Genomic DNA, 19,478 nt, shown 5'->3' on the forward strand with positions numbered 1-19,478 from the left:
CCAGCAGCATCACTCCATGTTCTCTCTTCCTACTCTCCATACTTGGGAAGTTGGGTTGAAGTGTGAGGCCGGGAAGAATTCAAGACATCATGGTCCACAGCCCATATGAATGGCCCGAGACAACAAGTAGCCTACTAACTATTAGGCTCCACTTTGGGCCAAGCCCATGTTTTGTTGGGCCGGAGCCTACACCAGTACACCACCATCTTCCTCGTTCGGTTCCCATCTCCCAGTTCGAGCCCACGCCATCACGGCCGCGCCGATGCTCCCGTCGCCACCGGCGCCGCCGCCGATCTCGCCGGCGCGGCTGCACAAGCTCGTGACCTCCCAGCCGGACCCGCTCCTCGCGCTCGAGCTCGTCACCGTCACCGCGCCGACCACCGCGCCCCACCCGTCGACGCTCCACGCGCTCGCGCTCCGCCTCTCCCGCCGCCGCGAACACCTCCCCCACGCGCTCGCGCTCCTGCGCCGCCTCCCGTCGCCGCCCTCCCCGCGGATCCTCCTCCCGCTGCTCCTCTCCGCGCTCCGCCTCCGCCGGCAGCCTCACCTCTTCCTCTCCACCTTCAACTCCCTCTTCGTCTCCGGCTCCAGCCCGTTGCCGCTCCACCCCGAGCTTCTCCTCCGCCTCCTCTCCGTTCTCTCTTCCACCGCTTCCTACTTCCCGTGCGCGCTGCACCTCCTCCGCGACGTCTCCACCCGCCTTCCCCTCCCCGAGCCGCTCGTCCTCGCCTCGCACAACCTGCTCATCGAAGCCGCCGCCCGCTCCGGCCACCTCGCCGTGTCAATCTCCCTCTTCCATCGCCTCCGCTCCCTCCATGTGTCTCCCAACGCCGAGACATACCGCATCCTGACCCAGTCACTATGCCGCAGGGGCCAGGTCCGCACTGCAGCCAACCTGCTCGACGAAATGCTCCACAGGGGCATCCCTGCTGACCCACTGGCATACACCACCGTGCTGAACGCGCTCTGCCGTAAGAAGCAGCTTCGAGAGGCTTACCGCTTGCTGTGCCTCATGCGAGGCCGTGAGGTCTCACCTGACATTGTACATTACAACACGGTCATCGTCGGAATGTGCCGTGAGGGACGGCCACTGGATGCCTGCAAGGTGTTCAGAGATATGAGGGAGAGTGGGTGCGCGCCAAATGCGGTGGCATATACTGCGGTGGTCAATAGGTTGTGTGTGAGTGGATTATATGACAAGGCAGAGGCATACCTTGATGATATGTTGGGCAAAGGGTTACTACCACATTTCTCTGTGTTCCATTCAGTGATTAAGGGATGCTGTGCAGTTGGGAAGGTCAATGAGGCTGCAGGGATGATGACTCGAATGCTTGATCTTGGAATGGTTCCACATGCTGAGACCTGGAGTTCAGTGATCAGGAGTGTTTGTAGTGATGAGGATAATGTCGAGGTGGTTTTGTTGCAAGTGATGAAAGGAATAAAGCACCTCTCAAACATAAATTCAAGGAGTACTTGGACATGATATCATGTGGCATGGATGCAAGGAACACCTATTTTATGGTGTGTTGTAACAATCAGTTTTGAAAGGAAACAGTAGATGATGTGCAAAATGTGGACCACAACCATTTTTCTCATCGTATGCAGCTAATTTGATATTTGAGTTTATTTGTTTATATGCAGGTTAGGAGATATTGTCTGACTTCAACTAAGGTATGCTATCCTATTGCAAGAAAAAAAAAGTTATCGCCCTTAATTAATGTGATTCATATGATTGTTTTGGTAGTACATTTTGAAGGTTGATTCTGAATTTCTGATGCTTGTTAGTTAAAGACCATACTTTGTTCTACTCTGAATCCAGTTGATCATTTATACTTTTTCTTATGCCTCTTCAATTGTGTGCATTCGCAGATCTTATAATCTGCCAAAGCCCAAAGATTTTGGTTCACCTTGGTTCATGTTTTCTGGATTTTGTTAGACCCCAGTTCTGTGTACTTTGTGGAAACTATAATGTTTTGGCAGCAGGAGCTGACTCAGCTGAGTGAAGGATCAGCAATTCAGCATGGAGATCATCTCACGGCAAATATGGGAAGCTCACTGGACGTTGGCTGAATTCCAACTGCTGTTGTCAAGGTGCATCTGATCTTCTCACGACAAGCATACACTATACATATCGTTGCAGGTGCAGACAAAGGTTTTACGACTATTTGATTTCCTGATACAACGCGGCAAAGCTGCTGGGATCTGGATGGTTCACTCGCACGGCTTGCTACATTTTTGTGCACCCACTGACCTCGTCGTACTTGCCGTGCCCGGTGGTATCCTCTCCCTGTGACTGCATAGGTAGTGCGGTACTGCCTCAGAGAGTTTTGTGTGCTGAAGTAGAGAAATTTTTGTAATTCTATTTTCACTGGGTGATGTACCTTTCAAGAATTCAAAATTACCAGCGATTACCGGTAACAGTGGCCATGCTATGTACTATGAGTCTATCTTGTATAGACTTAGAACAAGCCCCCCTTCATTCAGGAGATAAAAAAATGATGGATTCTTGAGATTTTAGATTTAAAAAATGATTATGTACACGTATTGGAAATGCAAACGTGTAATCGTATTGTACTGATTATGTAATGCCATACGGTGTCCATTGACATTTGCTTATTCACTCTGGACTACTCGTTTCGTGCTGAATCATTTGCGCCTAATTGATTAGGCCATGTCTAAATTTTGATACAAATTCCTGCTAATTTCAGAAGAGAAAAAAAAAGTGGTCATGAATAGGGTTTACCAAACCGAAGTGGTCATGAATAGGGTTTACCAAACCGTTTTCAGTGGGTTACTATCCTCGCTCGATTTGACGGTTATCACAGTAACTACCGTGGTTTAAAACTGAAATATTTACCGCACGTGATAGCCGGGCGATAACCGTGCGGTTTGTATGCGTTTCCTCCTGCGGCTCTGTTTCGTTGCGGGGGAGCCCCACCGGCCCACGGCGCGGGATCACCGCCGCCACAGAAACCTCCATAGAGATCTCCGAGCAGCCGTCCTCCGCCACAACTTTCGCCATGGTGGCGCCCTAGCCCCGCGCTTCTTATCCCGCCCCACCTATGGCTGCTGCTGCTGCCGCTGCCGCCGCCACACTCCTCCCATGGCTCTCCTCGCGCTCCGCCTCGGCCACCACCACCACCACCTCGGCCTCTCCGCCCCGCGCGACCCCCGCCTCCTCCTCCGCCGGAGGCTCGTGGTCGCCAGCTCCGGTGCCGTGAAGGCCCCCGCGGCCGCGGCGGTCGTGTGGTTCAAGCATGACCTCCGCGTCGACGACCACCCGGGCCTCGCCGCCGCGGTGGCTGCCGAGCCGCGCCGGCCCGTCCTGCCGCTCTACGTCTTCGACCGCCGCATCCTCGACGGTACGCTGCTACTACTGCGCTTGCTAGCCCCTTGCAGCAAATGTCTCACTGAGCCACTGGTTTTGGAATGCCCGGGGGCTGTGGGAAGTGTGTGCGATGTGTTCGACACAATGTCTTACGGATCGCGCGGTGGTTTGATCGGACGCTTGCACTTTGGTGTTTACTGTGTACTGTCTCTCGCGTGCCCGGTAACCTGGCTACGTTTTTTTTTTTTGCTACGTTTGTGCAAAATCTAGTGACTTTGATGCCAGGATTCGTGGTTTTGTAGAAATGTGCAGTAAACCGAAGTCGTAGGTTTTTTGGCTGCCGAATCAAAGTGTAAGCTGTGGATTGGTTGTAGTGCGGGATGATACTTTCTGGTTCTGCTAATTCAGAAATTCCCTAGCATAAAAGTGAAACATATGGTTTGCCTTAAAATAGACGCTAGTAAATGGAGAGAACAACTGCTTTTCAGTCCCAACTTCTTGAGGAGACCTGCACCTCCACTATCTGGTATGTGCCAGATCATGAAGGTTTTGATTGGAATGGACGAGATCAAGGGTGTGTTTTATCAAGTCATGCTGTGGAAATGGGTATCAGAATCTGATGTTAACATTCATATACAAGTAACAGCGTGCAAAGTTATACTGTAATCTGTATTATGCAGTGCAAGAATCCCAAGTAATCACACTGACAGTTGGCATTGACATTAGCCTTTTTATCCTTTGCAGGTTACTCAGACACGATGCTGGAACTGCTACTTTTTGCTTTGGAAGATCTTAAGATGGTTTTGAAGTCTCAGGAGTCTGATCTTCTCATAGGCTTGGGAAATGCTGAAGATGTTGTTCTCAAGCTTGTAAATGAGGTCACTATGCAAGGTTTATGTTGAGAATTGAGCTTAAGAGTTTATGCAAACCTTCACTGCTAGCCATCTAACATATCCAGATCTCCTGATTGCATGCATTGATGGAGCATAACAGGTACAAGCGGGCCTCATTTTCACAGAAGAGGAAGTTGAGTACAGAGTGCGCAATGTTCTGGCCAGTGTTGAATCATCTCTCTCTAATGCATCATTCCTATCGGGAAACCCTCCTGAGATAGTGGTTTGGAGTGCCTCATTGTATGACTACAAGGTAATTTTGTATCTCAGGTTATCATTCCCTATTGCTATCCTCTAGCAACCTAATTATGTTTGGCATGCTAAAATCATTCCACCAGAATCCGAGGGAATTGTCAACATCACACAACCAATTTTTGAAGGAAAAATTACCGATGAACACACCTCTTGCTGCCCCGTCTTTACCTGCTCTGAACATAGAGATAGAGACAGGTGTATTTCAGTTCTCTTTTTTTTTTGGTTAGTGATTATATCCTTGATCATTTTTGGTGTGTGCATTATGATACCATGACAATTTCCTGTTCAGGTTCTCTCCCCACACTGGAAGAACTAAAAGGGTTTCTTAAAGAGAGTAGAACGTCAGAGAATAATTGGGTTCCTCTCAAGGGCACATCAGCCAGATCTATTCTTAAAAAGACTCTCAGCCAGATAAATGTCAAAACCGGTGTTGCATCAAGTGGCAGCGATGGAGGAGAGGATACCACTGCATATTATGCTATGTCAGGGAGGAAGATCCAAAATTCAATGTTCACATCAGAAAGCTCAACAGAAGTTAGAGGTGGAACGGAAATCACTTTGGATGCTTTAGCTGCATACCTGAAATACCTAGAAGGAACAGGGAAGGCTAGTTGGCAAGAGTACGTCGCACCACTTCTTTTTAAAATCTAATTACATTCAGCACTATTGGTATGTTTGTAACTTTGTATTTGAAAATGTTGCCTAGCTCATAAGGTAAATGCAGTCTATGATGTCATATCAGTCATCAATGATTTTTCTGATAACAGGCTTTGTTTAAATTTCATATCCAGGTTGCATGATAAAGTACGGTTAACTGAAACTAGAGATGGTGCCTCGTTTTGCACTTTGTTTGGTCCTGCACTTCAGCTTGGAGTTATATCCAAGAGGAGAGTTTACCATGAAACTATTCAGTATGAGAGAGACCGGAATGCTGGATTTATATCACCATTTGGATACTCAACACCTACAGTGACAGCAGCAGTAGATGCTATCTGTTCAATGGAGGTACTTTTGTAACTGTCCTGTTCTCAAAACCATTCGTCCATACCTTTTCCTCCTCTTTTCGGTGATCTTGTTTTCCTCTAACAATGTCTTTCTGAACATGAAAGTGGTATTGGCTCTTGGCCTTGAAATCCCAAGTATGCATTGAAGGAAATTACCCTGTCAGAATCTGGAGATGGAAAGGTCATCTTATACAGGTACTATTAGTTAACTTCAAGATCCACACTCTCTATCTCTACTGCATCAGAAACCATAACTTATCTATGTAACAGGAATCATGTCAAATGCAAGTAGTCCTAGAATTGGATATAATTACAATCAGCAATGTTAGTCGTTAAAATGAATTGTGATGGCTTGGTCAACCACTAAAAAGGACCAATGTATTATCCTCTGAACTATTCATCTTTGCACTTGGATCCTTCCACCTTCTGGTTGCCGATACAGACCCCTAGATAGGTAAGCATAAAACATTTTCTTCTATCCCATATTAGTATCTCTGAAACTAACTAGGATTTCAGCTGAACCATTTAAAAGTTCCATCCAGCAGGGCAGCAGCTCTTCTTCCAAGCCCATATTTTTTACTGTAGAAAGTTGGAAAATCTTGTGTCCCGGTTCCCATGTTTTTGTTTTATTTGATTGCCAGGCCTTGACAAAGTTCTGCTTTGTATGGACTGTATATCGGTATTAGCGTTGTGTTTCTATATAATTAACACAGTTTTTGTTGTTAGTCTATTGCATGAATGCTATCAAATATCAATATACACAACACCTAATATGCTAGTATAGACCCCTGTTTCTGATGACATCATATTGTTTTTATGATTTTTTTAGTTCTATGTAATGCATCATGTATTCAATGTACTTGTTTTCCGCTTCCTGTATTTCCTGTGCAGCTAAGTTCCTAATTTAATTGTTTTGAAACATGTATTGGCAGTATACCTCTGTTGGTCATGAGGGTCCTTCGGTTCTTCTTGTGCATGGATTTGGAGCTTCCCTACAGCATTTTCGTGATAATATAGGTGCCATTGCTGATCAGGGATGCCAAGTTTGGGCAATTACCCTTCTTGGCTTCGGGAAATCAGAGAAACCAAATATCAACTATTCAGAACTTTTATGGTCGGAATTACTGAGAGACTTCATTGTTGATGTTGTGAAGGAGCCTGTTCATCTTGTTGGTAACTCAATCGGAGGTATATTTTGATTTATAAATCTTTCGACGTTTCTGGGGGTGATGGGCAACACATCGTTTACCCAAAACAACCTTAATTAATTCATTTCTTCATAATATTGTCAGGTTATATCTGTTCTATTACTGCCAGCTTATGGCCTTCTCTTGCAAGGTCTCTGATCCTTTTGAATACAGCTGGTTCAGTTGTGCCAAGTTACTCTTTTATTCCATTAAGTGAAGTAAGGCGACCAGCATTCACTGAAACTGTTCTACATTTGAATTATTTTAGCTAGTACATCTTATCTGAATGATACTCATAGGTCAAAGACTTACTAATATTGCATTAGTAACAGTGGCACTGGTTAGTGGCTATATGCTTGTTATAAAAAAAATGAGTGGAAATATTGTATCTTATTAAATGTCTGAGGCATTGTATTCACATGGGCTCTTTCTCATACATTTTCGTGTTACTTTAGACTTAGGACGATTGAAAATATGCACACTAAAATCTCAGCAGTTCTTTTTGGCTAACCTAGCGCAAGCTCCTCTCTTGTAGAAACTGTTGTATCATTCAAATGCAATGTGCATGTTATTTCTAGTTTGTTGGAATTATTAAAGCATTTAAAACTCTGAATAGTAGCATAGATAAGGCTAACAATTTAATGTTTCAGATACATATCTTTTGTGCTTATATCAACCAGTGTTTGTGGAATGATAATCTGACAGCAGCAAAAATAAATCGTACTATTTAGGATCGAATTTTTAGCACTGGAACTATATTACTTCCGCTACAAATTAACTCAATGCTACTGAATGAAAAATACAAACAGGAAGGACGGACTTCATGGCTTTCCAGTTTGCAGGCACGCCTCCTTCTGCTCTTCTTGAGGTCAAGAGCAGGAGGCATTCTTAAGGAATACTATCCTACAGTACGTGTATGATGTGGTTATTGCTTCCTCAAATATTTAAATAATACATGGTTACTAAGCAATACCGAAAAATTCCTGTGCAGAGAACTGAACGGGTTGACAAGCCACTTGTGGATGAGATAATAAGAGCTGTATCCTCAGATCACAAAGTATATTTATCATAGACTTAACCGTTGATATATGCAGTATAGCCTGCAATTCTTTTTCCTTGACAGACAAATTCAGTCATATGATCCTGGCGCAGCAACCGTTATTGAGAGCATATTCAGTTTCAATCTTTCCATTCCTCTCAACTTTTTATTTGATTCTTTTGGTGGAAAAATCTTAATTGTTCAGGTATTTTCTGATATAAAAAAATGGTGTGGATTCATACCGGTACCTAATTTAGTTACTGCAACATGCGGATAGCTAATACTACCTTCATGTGCTTTTTTTGGGGAAACAAGGGAATGAAAGATCCACTTACAAAATCCAAGTCATTTGTTTCCATGCTTAGGGAGCATTGCAGCAAGGTCCATATTAGAGAGCTAGATGCAGGTGAATCTCTCTCTCTCTCCTGTGCGCAAGTTCTCATTCATGAACGTCTTCAGGGGTTAGGGGTTACTGATGTTAGTTTTTTTCTTCTCATACTGAAATGTGTCAGGTCATGCTCCACATGATGAAGTTCCTGATGAAGTGAACTCCTTGCTGTGCGAATGGATCAAAGAGACTGGCGCTTAGCCAGCAATGGAGTTCCATCCTACTTAGATGTCTGGTAACCTTATCCATTAACTGACTTCTCGATTATACTAACTTGATCGTTGGAAGCATTTTTTTCTAAGAACTTGATCCCAATGTGCCCGTTGACACTTCTGTACTTTTTTTGCTTCATGTCTTAGGTGGCAAAAAGGAGATGAATATTGAACACTGTACAGAATTGTATGTGTAGATTACTTATTTACTCTTAATCTTCATATCATTTTCTGGAATTTCAAAATGAAATGCAATATATGTTGAATGAAAGGAAAAACAGCATCGAGCAGGTTTGATAGCAAGTCGGCACAAGAAGATGAGATGCAATTCGCACTCCTGATGAACTTTCTGGTGGTTCTTAAAGCTGTTTTTGTTTATGGACCTAGCTCAAAATCAACCTTGAACCCTACATTACAAGAGTTGTCTAAATCTAATCATACAAACTTTTGACCCCATCGTGCAAGTAATGTCTAATCGTGCCACATTTGTACTCTCTTGTAGTCTTGTTTTATATGGCTCGACATAGATAGAAGTACAAAATGAACTAATATTTCATGCCAATTGGGTGCATTCTTTCATCTGTTCCAAATTGTTTTTCAAGCCAGTGGCTAACACCCTACTAAACTATTCTCCAGCAAAATGAATTAATATAACTTTCCATCGAAGGAATTTCTTTAGATGTATTCTTGATGGTGAGGCCATGGAATCCTGAGTGCCTCGCTTGGGTTAAATTTTTGGGTGTAGTAGGGGTTCAATAAACGCTGAACTGGAGTGCATGCATTCTGGTGTATGTTCTTCAGTTTTTTTTTTGAGGGTAGTCATGTCAAATTTTCTGGCTAAAAATGATGTGTGGTTTGAGATATTGCCGAGTTCCTTTGAGCTTCTTTCTTTTCCCAATTTGTATACCATAACAAACTCCATAGTTTTCACTGTACTGCCTGTTTGGACTCGTAATGTGCTGTGGAATTGTAGGAACAGTTTAAAACTCGTGGGCTACTAGCTAATATGTTCGGGTATTTTACTTTTATTTTCCCTCTTATAGTATAGCGAATGCAACCGAATCTTTTTTTCAAAAATGTATTTCACTTTTCTTTGAATCAAATCAATCCATCTCTTTTCCTTGTGATCAGATTTCTTGTGCTATTGAAGCCTCTAAATGCACACACAACACACCGTGTCAAACTTAAACGAAATCCTGTTTAGCTACACATACAAAAACATCCTCCTTAGCAATAGCATGGTTTAATCTCATCATCCTGAGTATGCATTACATCAGTGCTGCGTACAAGTTCGATTCAACGCAAGCTGCCAATCACCAGAGCCTTTGGAAAGGCCATGAAACGGCCCTGTCAGTTTGATTAATCGATTAATATGATATTTTAAATAACTTTCATATAGATTTTGAAATAACAATTTAAAAATCGTGCACGCGGAACATGAGGAAGATGTGTTAATACAGGCTGCCGAACTAAGCCTAATATGTAAATTATACCTTAGATTTTGTTACCACATTTTTTTTAACTACTAAACAATGTGCTTTGTACGGAAACTTTCTATATAAAAGTTATAAAATATAAAATAATTTTTAAGTATATAATAATTAAAACTTGATATTTTTACTAGTTAATAATTAAAACTCAAGTAATCATGCGTTAATGGTTTTATCGTTTTACGTGTGTACACCACTTATATATGAAAGCTCATTTTTAATAATTAATATTGAGTGAATTACAACTATATAATAATAGAAAATATGTGCCGCTCTAGCTGATTTTCTTATGTGATCAATCAAATTCAGATACCATATGATGTCTTGAAAAAGATATTACGAACTCTCACCTGTACGCTATCTCCCGAACAAACATAAATTCTGTGTAAAATGGGTGTTTTGAAAGTTGAAACTATTTGAAGCCAGCATCACTATTCACTCCATGTTCTCTCTTCCTACTCTCCATGAGCAAGTTTAATAGTATAGCCAACTGCTAGCTCCAAATCATCTATAGCCAATTTAATAGCTAATTTATACAATAGTTGCTTACTATAGAATTAATGCATGATCCCACCTATCATACACACATTATGTAATAGTTGCTTACTATACAATTAATGCATGATCCCACCTATCATACACACATTATGTAATAGTTGCTTACTATACAATTAATGCATGATCCCACCTATCATACACACATTATGTCTTGGAGGTTGTGCTGCAACTGGCTACAGATATATAGCTCGCTGTTCTTCTCTCTTATCTTTTATCTCTTTAAAATATATTTATAGGTGACTGATAGTCTGCTATTGTACTTGCTCTAATTGGGTAGTTGGGTTGAAGTGCGAGGCCGCAAAGAATTCAAGACATGGTCCAGAGCCCATATGAATGGCCCGAGAGAACAAGTAGCCCTCCTAACTATAAGGCTCCACTTTGGGGCCAAGCCCATGTTTTGTTGGGCCAAAGCCTACGCCAGTACACGATCATCTTCATCGTTCGGTCCCCGTCTCCCAGTTCGAGCCCACGCCATCACGGCCTCGCCGATGCTCCCGTCGCCACCGGCGCCGCCGCCGATCTCGCCGGCGCGGCTGCACAAGCTCGTGACCTCCCAGTCGGACCCGCTCCTCGCGCTCGAGCTAGTCACCGTCACCGCGCCGACCACCGCGCCCCACCCGTCGACGCTCCACGCGCTCGCGCTCCGCCTCTCCCGCCGCCGCGAACACCTCCCCCACGCGCTCGCGCTCCTGCGCCGCCTCCCGTCGCCGCCCTCCCCGCGGATCCTCCTCCCGCTGCTCCTCTCCGCGCTCCGCCTCCGCCGGCAGCCTCACCTCTTCCTCTCCACCTTCAACTCCCTCTTCGTCTCCGGCCCCAGCCCGTTGCCGCTCCACCCCGAGCTTCTCCTCCGCCTCCTCTCCGTTCTCTCCTCCACCGCTTCCTACTTCCCGTGCGCGCTACACCTCCTCCGCGACGTCTCCACCCGCCTTCCCCTCCCCGAGCCGCTCGTCCTCGCCTCGCACAACCTGCTCATCGAAGCCGCCACCCGCTCCGGCCACCTCGCCGTGTCAATCTCCCTCTTCCATCGCCTCCGCTCCCTCCATGTGTCTCCCAACGCCGAGACATACCGCATCCTGACCCAGTCACTCTGCCGCAGGGGCCAGGTCCACACTGCGGCCACCCTGCTCGACGAAATGCTCCACAGGGGCATCCCTGCTGACCCACTGGCATACACCACCGTGCTGAATGCGCTCTGCCGTAAGAAGCAGCTTCGAGAGGCTTACCGCTTGCTGTGCCTCATGCGAGGCCGTGGGGTCTCACCTGACATTGTACATTACAACACGGTCATCGTCGGAGTGTGTCGTGAGGGACGGCCACTGGATGCCTGCAAGGTGTTCGGAGATATGAGGGAGAGTGGGTGCGCGCCAAATGCGGTGACATATACTGCGGTGGTGAATGGGTTGTGTGTGAATGGATTATATGACAAGGCAGAGGCATACCTTGATGATATGTTGGGCAAAGGGTTACTACCACATTTCTCTGTGTTACATTCAGTGATTAAGGGATGCTGTGCAGTTGGGAAGGTTAATGAGGCTGCAGGGATGATGACTCGAATGCTTGATCTTGGGATGGTTCCACATGCTGAGACCTGGAGTTCAGTGATCAGGAGTGTTTGTAGTGATGAGGATAATGTCGAGGTGGTTTTGTTGCAAGTGATGAAAGGAATAAAGCACCGCTCAAACATAAATTCAAGGAGTACCTGGACATGATATCATGTGGCATGGATGCAAGGAACACCTATTTTCTGGTGTGTTGTAACAATCAGTTTTGAAAGAAAACAGTAGATGATGTGCAAAATGTGGACCGCAACCATTTTTCTCATCGTATGCAGCTAATTTGATATTTGAGTTTATTTGTTTATATGCAGGTTAGGAGATATTGTTTGACTTCAACTAAGGTACACTATCCTGTTTCAAGAAAAAAAAAAGCTATTGCCCTTAATTAAGCATGTAGCGCTATTGATATTGAGTTCTAGCACTGTTTTGGTAGTACATTTTGTATGTAGATTCTGAATTTCTGATGCTTGTTAGTTAAAACCATACTCTGTTCTAGTAGTAATTTTCAAATACATTTACTCTGAATCGAGTAGATCATTTACTTTTTCTTATGCCTCTTCAATTGTGCTTTCCTGTAGCTGCAACGGCAGCACCCAGATTCTGCATTCGCAGATCTTATAATCTGCCAAAGCCCAAAGCTTTGATGCCAGGATTCGTGGTTTTGTAGAAATGTGCAGTAAAAACCGAAGTCGTGGTTTTTTCGGCTGCCGAATCAAAGCGTAAGCTGTGGATTGGTTGTAGTGCGGGATGGTACTTTCTGGTTCTGCTGATTCAGAAAAGTGAAACATATGGTTTGCCTTAAAATAGACGCTAGTAAATGGAAAGAACAACTGCCTTTCAGTCCCAACTTCTTGAGGAGACCTGCACCTTTACTTATGTGGTATGTGTCAGATCATGAAGGTTTTAATTGGAAGGGATGAGATCGAGGTGTGTTTTATCAAGTTATGCTGTGGAAATGGGTATTAGAATCTGGTGTTAACATTCATATACAAGTAACATCGTGCGAAATTATACTGTAATCTGTATTATGTAGTGCAAGAATCGCAAGTAATCACACTGGCAGTTGGCTTTAACATTAGCCTTTTTATCCTTTGCAGGTTACTCAGACACGATGCTGGAACTGCTACTTTTTGCTTTGGAAGATCTTAAGATGGTTTTGAAGTCTCAGGAGTCTGATCTTCTCATAGGCTTGGGAAATGCTGAAGATGTTGTTCTCAAGCTTGTAAATGAGGTCACTATGCAAGGTTTATGTTGAGAATTGAGCTTAAGAGTTTATGCAAACCTTCACTGCTAGCCATCTAACATATCCAGATCTCCTGATTGCATGCATTGATGGAGCATAACAGGTACAAGCGGGCCTCATTTTCACAGAAGAGGAAGTTGAGTACAGAGTGCGCAATGTTCTGGCCAGTGTTGAATCATCTCTCTCTAATGCATCATACCTATCGGGAAACCCTCCTGAGATAGTGGTTTGGAGTGCCTCATTGTATGACTACAAGGTAATTTTTTATCTCAGGTTATCATTCCCTATTGCTATCCTCTAGCAACCTAATTATGTTTGGCATGCTAAAATCATTCCACCAGAATCCGAGGGAATTGTCAACATCACACAACCAATTTTTGAAGGAAAAATTACCGATGAACACACCTCTTGCTGCCCCGTCTTTACCTGCTCTGAACATAGAGATAGAGACAGGTGTATTTCAGTTCTCTTTTTTTTTTTGGTTAGTGATTATATCCTTGATCATTTTTGGTGTGTGCATTGTGATACTTGTGGGCTACTAGCTAATATGTTCAGGTATTTTACTTTTCTTTTTTCCTTCTTGTAGTATAGCGAAGGCAACCGAATATATTTTTTTTTTCAAAAATGTATTTCACTTTTCTTTGAATCAAATCAATCCATCTCTTTTCCTTGTGATCAGATTTCTTGTGCTATTGATGCCTCTAAACGCACACACAACACAGTGTCAAACTTAAACGAAATCCTCTTTAGCTACACATACAAAAACATCCTCCTTAGCAATAGCATGGTTTAATCTCATCATCCTGAGTATGCATTACATCAGTGCTGCGTACAAGTTCGATTCAACGCAAGCTGCCAATCACCAGAGCCTTTGGAAAGGCCATGAAACGGCCCTGTCAGTTTGGTCACCTTCTCCCCTCAAAAAGAACTGAAGCATTAGCACTCCATGACAGCAACTGAAGCATTAAGCACACCATGACAGCAATCTGGCCCCCCCTGTTCTGTCTAGAGTGACATCCTTTCATGACAGTCACTCATCATACATGCTGGAGTATGTACTTATCTAGCATCCTTTAGCTTTGATGATGTATGTAGAGCCAACCTTCTGAGTGACTTTGCATGATAACAAAGCAGCATAAGTACTTAGAACCAGCATCAGCCATTGGTATTAGTACCTCTTGCCCATTATTACATTTTGTTATTCTTTATTTGGTGGCCATCTCAAAAATGCTTAAGCAGAGTTCCCATCAGTGAGGCCATAAACAAATTAAAGCTCTGATTAGGATTACCCAACCAACCCACCTTATCTAAGCACAAGCTTTCTTTCACCAGGGCCTTGTCTTTGAGTCTCACCAAACCTGACAGTGACACAAGCAATTAATCCTGGCCTCTGAAATATGTCAAGTTGCAGATGACACCAATTCCTTTTGACAAGTTACTCCTTATCATCCCTTCTTCCTTCCTGCCCCCTAATGATAGGCTAAGGTCCTATGCTCAGTAGATTATGTATTATGGATTACCACACCACGCTTCCCGAACCCCTAATGAACGGTACTATATGTTTTACAAAAACTTTCTTCATCAACAGTTTTAAGAAAACCTTTTCAAATCGACTTATCAACCAATATTTACTTCATTCATTTGCATCCTCAAATAATATGATCATAAACTCAATTTCAGTTTATCATCCATCTTATGCTAAGAACGCCCTTCAAGAGATCGTTTACACAAGAGGAGTGAAAGAACATGTAGTTAGTGATTGCAGTGAGTAGCAATCTAAGACCCTAGCTTCGAATCTTCGTAGGAGCAAATATCATATTGGATTGTTTGAGGGGCTAAATTTTCAATTTAAATAACTGTGTATATTCGGTTGGATTAGAGGCCGAATAAAAATTAACCATCTCTAAAAAAAATATTTACAAAAGAGGTAAAAAGCAAGCTACTAATTACTTGTTGCTATCAAATGGCCACCACTAGGAGTAGTACTAGTGTACTACTAGCCCTGTTGCTTGCTCTCTCTGCAATCCTCCTCGGATTTGTTAATGATTCTGTTCTTTTTTTTCATTTCGCCCTTGTCATGCCGTCTGATCACGTGCTGTGATGGATGTTAACAAGCTATTGCTCCTGGGCCACCAGCTCGATTTTGGCTCTGCTATCTGCTGCATTCTCGCTGTCTCCTTCGTGACGCACTCGATCCCCCTCTCGCCGGCTAGATTTCTTGGGCAGTTGCTACGCTACCGCCTCGCTCGCCGACGTGTGTGCCGGGCAAATCGAAAGGCAAGGATCCCGGCGAGCGCACTCCCGGATCGGATGGTGAGATCTCTCTGGGGCCTTTTTGCAGGGCACACTTGGCATCTGCTTCTTCTGATGCGGATGTTTCTCATGATATTGCGGTAGCTAGATATGCAATTGATAGTGCAGCGATAAGGGGTGTATAGTTTCAACATCAAGGTCCTATATTTAATTCCAACGCGCTCACAATTTCTTCTTTAAAAAAATGTTTGGAGGGACATCTCTTCAAATCTAGTTTTTTTGACGCATACATTTCTCAGGGTAAATATCGGTACCTCTTCTACTCTATCTTCCATAAACTAGCTACTTGCCTGTAAATTCTAACAGGTCAGGCATATATAATGTATGTTTGGCAGAGCTCCAACTTTTAAATTTAGCTTCGGGAGACCAGCTCCACTTTCATTTTGTGAAAGTGCTCCAACTAGCTCTACTCCCATTTTAGGTAGAGTTGAAACTGTTTTACTGTGAGCTGGAGCTGTGCCGAACAGACCCATAACCAGAGAGAAAAAGTTGTTACTTTTCATGTACGGACGCTTAAGCACCTTGAGATAGTAGAGAATGACTTTGTTTTCAAGAAGTAGAGGTATAAACATTTCTAACGTTTAAAATTTACAATTCACCACCAACGCCAACAAAATGGATGGAATCACTTGAAAGCTCACGAGTTACGGAGAGTACTGGACCGATCCACCTATAAAGCGCAGTTCCTCGGCTTCATTAACACGATCATTTAGAAACCTTGCTACCCGCTTTGCCGATACACCCTGGAAAGTAGAAACATTCTTTTCACCTCGTCATATACACAAGGAGAAACTCATGTGAGCAACTCAAGCTGACAACGTGAAAACACAACAATGATGGTCCACTAGTGGTGCTACTGGCCAAGGTATATTAAAAAAAGGGTCCGCGCTCTCATCCTACTAACAGTATAGGAAATATGGAAGGAGAAAAAACATAGAGTGTTTTAACGCAAGGGGCTCTTGGCAATAGCTAATAGGTTGCCAAAATCAAGGAGACTAACATCCTCATCTTTTTGCTAAGGCTTATACTTATCAACTAAAATTTAAAATTTAAATCTTAAATTTGAAGTTGATTTTGGGTTTTTTTATCGAAATTTATTTTTCAGCCTTTGCTTTTTAGATAGTTAAGAACACGTATATAAAGGTTTTATTCACAACTTATTTTTTATTTGCAAATATGCCGTTTGGCTTATTCACCGAATAAGCGAAACGATTGGACTGTATAACCTAGGACCTAGCATGAGCAAAACGACTTCGGAGCTTTTTTTTTTTGAAAGGTTTCGGAGCTTATTCTTTAGCTTTGTTCTACTTTTTTTATAGTTCTCTTTCACACGTATACAACTCTTCTTTTTCTCTTATTATATTTAAAAGTAAATTTCATAAAACTTGAAGTAGTTTAATCAATCTATCACAAAACTACAAATTTTTAATAACATGTATCACAAAACTACAGATTTAACATCATAATTTTTTTATATAAAATTACAGATTTAAGGTATGATATAAAAAAACTACAGATTTAACGTCACTTTTATCACAAAAACTACAACTTCTATAACACCAATAGTGCTAAGATATAAACTCTAAACTAAATCTATAGTTTTGTGATATGATGTTTTAAATCTATAGTTTGTGATAAGTTTGGTGCTAAATCTGTAGTTTTGTGATACATATCTTTAAATATGTAGTTCTACGACAGTTTGATCAAAGTATATGTAGTTTTGTAAAATTTACTCTATATTTAATTAATGAAATTGTCACGATCTAGTACGGTTCGTTCATTTGTTTTTATTTCTAGCATACTACTTCCCAATCCAACCGGCCACTGTTCATGATTATCTATATTTACAGATGTATTGCTAGGCACGATTTTTTTTAATCAAGTAAATTTCTAGTGAATATCACCTTAAGTTTAATTTTAAACTCCTAAAAGTGTATATATCCGTGGATGGAGGAAGTAGATGCCTTCTCCTTGAACAAATTGGAAGTGGTCGTATTACTGCATTCAAAGACATGTGTTGAATGTTCTAAAAAAAGACATGTGTTGAAATGTCATAGGGCAATTGTTGGATGAGTTAGAATATATTTATTTAGCTCGAGTCTGATTTGCTGAACATAATAAATTAATAATTAATAGACTTCTAAGAGTGACTTTAAAAAATAAGGACAGTTGCTCCAAACTAGCCCTAGTTAAGTCAGAAGGGAAGATGGATAAGATGCAGGTAAATGTTCATTTTTGGTATATCCTTTTGGCTTGTTCTGCAGAAGATACAAGCAAGTACATGTCACAGTATTAGTTGGAAATCAACAGGCTGGCTGTTGGATTTGCAGATTAACTTAAAAGAGACTGTCACTTGCGAAGTTGGTATGACTGCAATTGCCGCTCTTCGACCCTCTAAACGGATGATGAGGCAAATGAATGATCCCGCGAATATATCCTCTAACATAAAGAAAAAAAAAACAGATAAAGGCCATAAACAAACTCTGAAAGAAAAGTGTTACAACATTTTATATCTAGCCAGTAATAAATATATAGTACCAAAGCTTACTGGTCCATCCATCCGTATGACTATGTTCTGAACCTTCAAAACATGAAAGAGTCATTTGGTTACAAAATTGACTTTAGTTATGAGTGCAACTTGTCGTACAAAGGTCAATGGTCTTGGTGTGTTCTTATGTGGTCTCTAACTACTACAAAAGAAAATCATCCGCATACTTTTAGGCTGTGTTTAGATCAGAGGTGTAAAGTTTTAGTGTGTCACATCGGATATACGGATACATATTTAAAGTATTAAACATAGACTAATAACAAAACAAATTACAAAATCCTCCTGTAAACTGTGAGACGAATTTATTAAGCCTAATAATCCGTCATTAGCAAATGTTTACTGTAGCACCACATTGTCAGATCATGGAGCAATTAGGTTTAAAAGATTCGTCTCGCAATTTACACGCAATCTGTGTAATTAGTCATTTTTTCGTTTATATTTAATACTCCATGCATTCATGTGTCCAAATATTCGATGTGATTGGGTGAAAAATTTTAACAGGTGATCTAAATAAGGCCTTAGTCTATACTACTGCATTTGAGGTCTCATTTATGTAGAGTATTTATGGAGAGAAGCTTCAGAAATTTTCTAAAAGACTAAACTGTCAAAATAGTACAATACTAGGACTTCTTATATTGCAGTTGTAACTATCGCCATAATTTATTAGAGCTGGCAAGTTTCTACTCTTCGTTCTTAGTTAATTCTCCATCAATTCATTAAGGCAACATCCAAGTTACTGATTAAATCTTACTTTGGATCCTTCTGAAGCATTTCAAATGTCACTGATTGTGAAATTATGCTTAGTGTAATGTTGCCGTAGACCCGTCAAAAAAAAGTTCACAATTATTACTCCCTCCGTATTTTAATATATAACATCATTGATTTTTTATAAGTTTGAATATTCATCTTATTTAAAAAAAATATGTAATTATTATTTATTTCATTATGCCTTGATTTATCGTTAAATGTTCATTACGTATGACTTATTTTTTTTATATTTGCATAAAAATTTTAAATAAAACGAATGGTCAAACATTTGTAAAAAACGAACGGTGTCGTATATTAAAAAAAAGAGGTAGTAACACTAAAGATGATTATTTGGTTGTTACAGTTACAAGCACAATGCTTACGAAAGACATCGACTGATATGCTTCTTTCTTCTGCAGAACATTCTAACAATCATCACTTAAATAATATACTATACTGACGATTTTGCTTATAGAGAAGAATCAGTCACAAGATGATTGGGTTTCAATTTTGTTTCACTGGATCATCAATCAGCTGGGATTAGCAGAAAAGAAACTTGCAGCGAGTTTACACGTTTGTTTCTTGCTAAGAATTGAAGATCACGTACGTATCATCTACTCCAGCTAGCTTGTGTAGACGTCAACTCCAAAGAGAGAGGATTAGAGATTAGAGAAGCTATCTAGTAGCTAATTAACATGGCTTACTTGTCATCATTAG

The 19,478-nt window shown here is 41.7% G+C and overlaps 3 protein-coding genes across 22 annotated transcripts; all 3 read left to right on the forward strand.

Moving 5' to 3' along the window:
• Nucleotides 1-224: 224 nt before the first annotated feature.
• On the forward strand, nucleotides 225-2,616 carry LOC9267240 (pentatricopeptide repeat-containing protein At4g01400, mitochondrial). The gene is made up of 2 exons (XM_066304105.1): nucleotides 225-1,671; nucleotides 1,870-2,616. Exon 1 carries the CDS (start codon nucleotides 263-265, stop codon nucleotides 1,481-1,483), a length of 1,221 nt encoding a protein of 406 aa, XP_066160202.1. The 5' UTR covers nucleotides 225-262; the 3' UTR covers nucleotides 1,484-1,671; nucleotides 1,870-2,616.
• Nucleotides 2,617-2,907: 291 nt separating this feature from the next.
• LOC4347677 (uncharacterized) lies at nucleotides 2,908-8,760 on the forward strand. Of its 12 annotated transcripts, none has more exons than XR_010734980.1 (16): nucleotides 2,908-3,362; nucleotides 4,073-4,219; nucleotides 4,322-4,474; nucleotides 4,560-4,671; nucleotides 4,766-5,096; nucleotides 5,268-5,481; nucleotides 5,586-5,675; nucleotides 6,413-6,668; nucleotides 6,773-6,885; nucleotides 7,477-7,575; nucleotides 7,659-7,706; nucleotides 7,801-7,911; nucleotides 8,022-8,112; nucleotides 8,219-8,329; nucleotides 8,454-8,493; nucleotides 8,588-8,760. XR_010734980.1 is itself a non-coding variant. In XM_066304099.1 (15 exons), exons 2-14 carry the CDS (start codon nucleotides 4,202-4,204, stop codon nucleotides 8,293-8,295), a joined length of 1,713 nt encoding a protein of 570 aa, XP_066160196.1. In that variant the 5' UTR covers nucleotides 2,908-3,362; nucleotides 4,073-4,201; the 3' UTR covers nucleotides 8,296-8,329; nucleotides 8,454-8,760. The 12 variants fall into 12 exon arrangements, 6 of the variants coding, with proteins under 6 accessions (XP_066160196.1, XP_066160197.1, XP_015651244.1 ...); XR_001548570.3 differs by having other exon boundaries at nucleotides 4,073-4,206; nucleotides 8,579-8,760; XR_001548571.3 differs by having other exon boundaries at nucleotides 4,073-4,206.
• A 2,056-nt stretch (nucleotides 8,761-10,816) lies between these two features.
• On the forward strand, nucleotides 10,817-13,831 carry LOC9271537 (pentatricopeptide repeat-containing protein At4g01400, mitochondrial). 9 transcript variants are annotated; one of them, XM_066304104.1, is made up of 5 exons: nucleotides 10,817-12,251; nucleotides 12,489-12,837; nucleotides 13,008-13,154; nucleotides 13,222-13,409; nucleotides 13,495-13,831. In XM_066304104.1, exon 1 carries the CDS (start codon nucleotides 10,843-10,845, stop codon nucleotides 12,061-12,063), a length of 1,221 nt encoding a protein of 406 aa, XP_066160201.1. In that variant the 5' UTR covers nucleotides 10,817-10,842; the 3' UTR covers nucleotides 12,064-12,251; nucleotides 12,489-12,837; nucleotides 13,008-13,154; nucleotides 13,222-13,409; nucleotides 13,495-13,831. The 9 variants fall into 9 exon arrangements, with proteins under 9 accessions (XP_066160201.1, XP_066160198.1, XP_015651387.3 ...); XM_066304101.1 differs by having other exon boundaries at nucleotides 13,008-13,141; nucleotides 13,257-13,409; XM_015795901.3 differs by having other exon boundaries at nucleotides 12,489-12,790; nucleotides 13,257-13,409.
• The last annotated feature ends 5,647 nt before the right edge of the window (nucleotides 13,832-19,478 follow it).

The sequence above is a fragment of the Oryza sativa genome, chromosome 9 (genome assembly GCF_034140825.1).
Source record: "Oryza sativa Japonica Group chromosome 9, ASM3414082v1".
Classification (NCBI taxonomy): Eukaryota; Viridiplantae; Streptophyta; class Magnoliopsida; order Poales; family Poaceae; genus Oryza; species Oryza sativa.

Bases quoted from the DNA above. Each gene is read 5' to 3' on its own strand.
- LOC9267240 (XM_066304105.1), top strand. From the start codon at position 263: ATGCTCCCGTCGCCACCGGCGCCGCCGCCGATCTCGCCGGCGCGGCTG.
- LOC4347677 (XM_015795757.3), top strand. From the start codon at position 3,104: ATGGCTCTCCTCGCGCTCCGCCTCGGCCACCACCACCACCACCTCGGC. The intron at 5,097-5,267 runs GTACGTCGCACC...TTTCATATCCAG, and splicing joins GGGAAGGCTAGTTGGCAAGA to GTTGCATGATAAAGTACGGT. The intron at 6,669-6,772 runs GTATATTTTGAT...TAATATTGTCAG, and splicing joins TGTTGGTAACTCAATCGGAG to GTTATATCTGTTCTATTACT.
- LOC9271537 (XM_066304104.1), top strand. From the start codon at position 10,843: ATGCTCCCGTCGCCACCGGCGCCGCCGCCGATCTCGCCGGCGCGGCTG.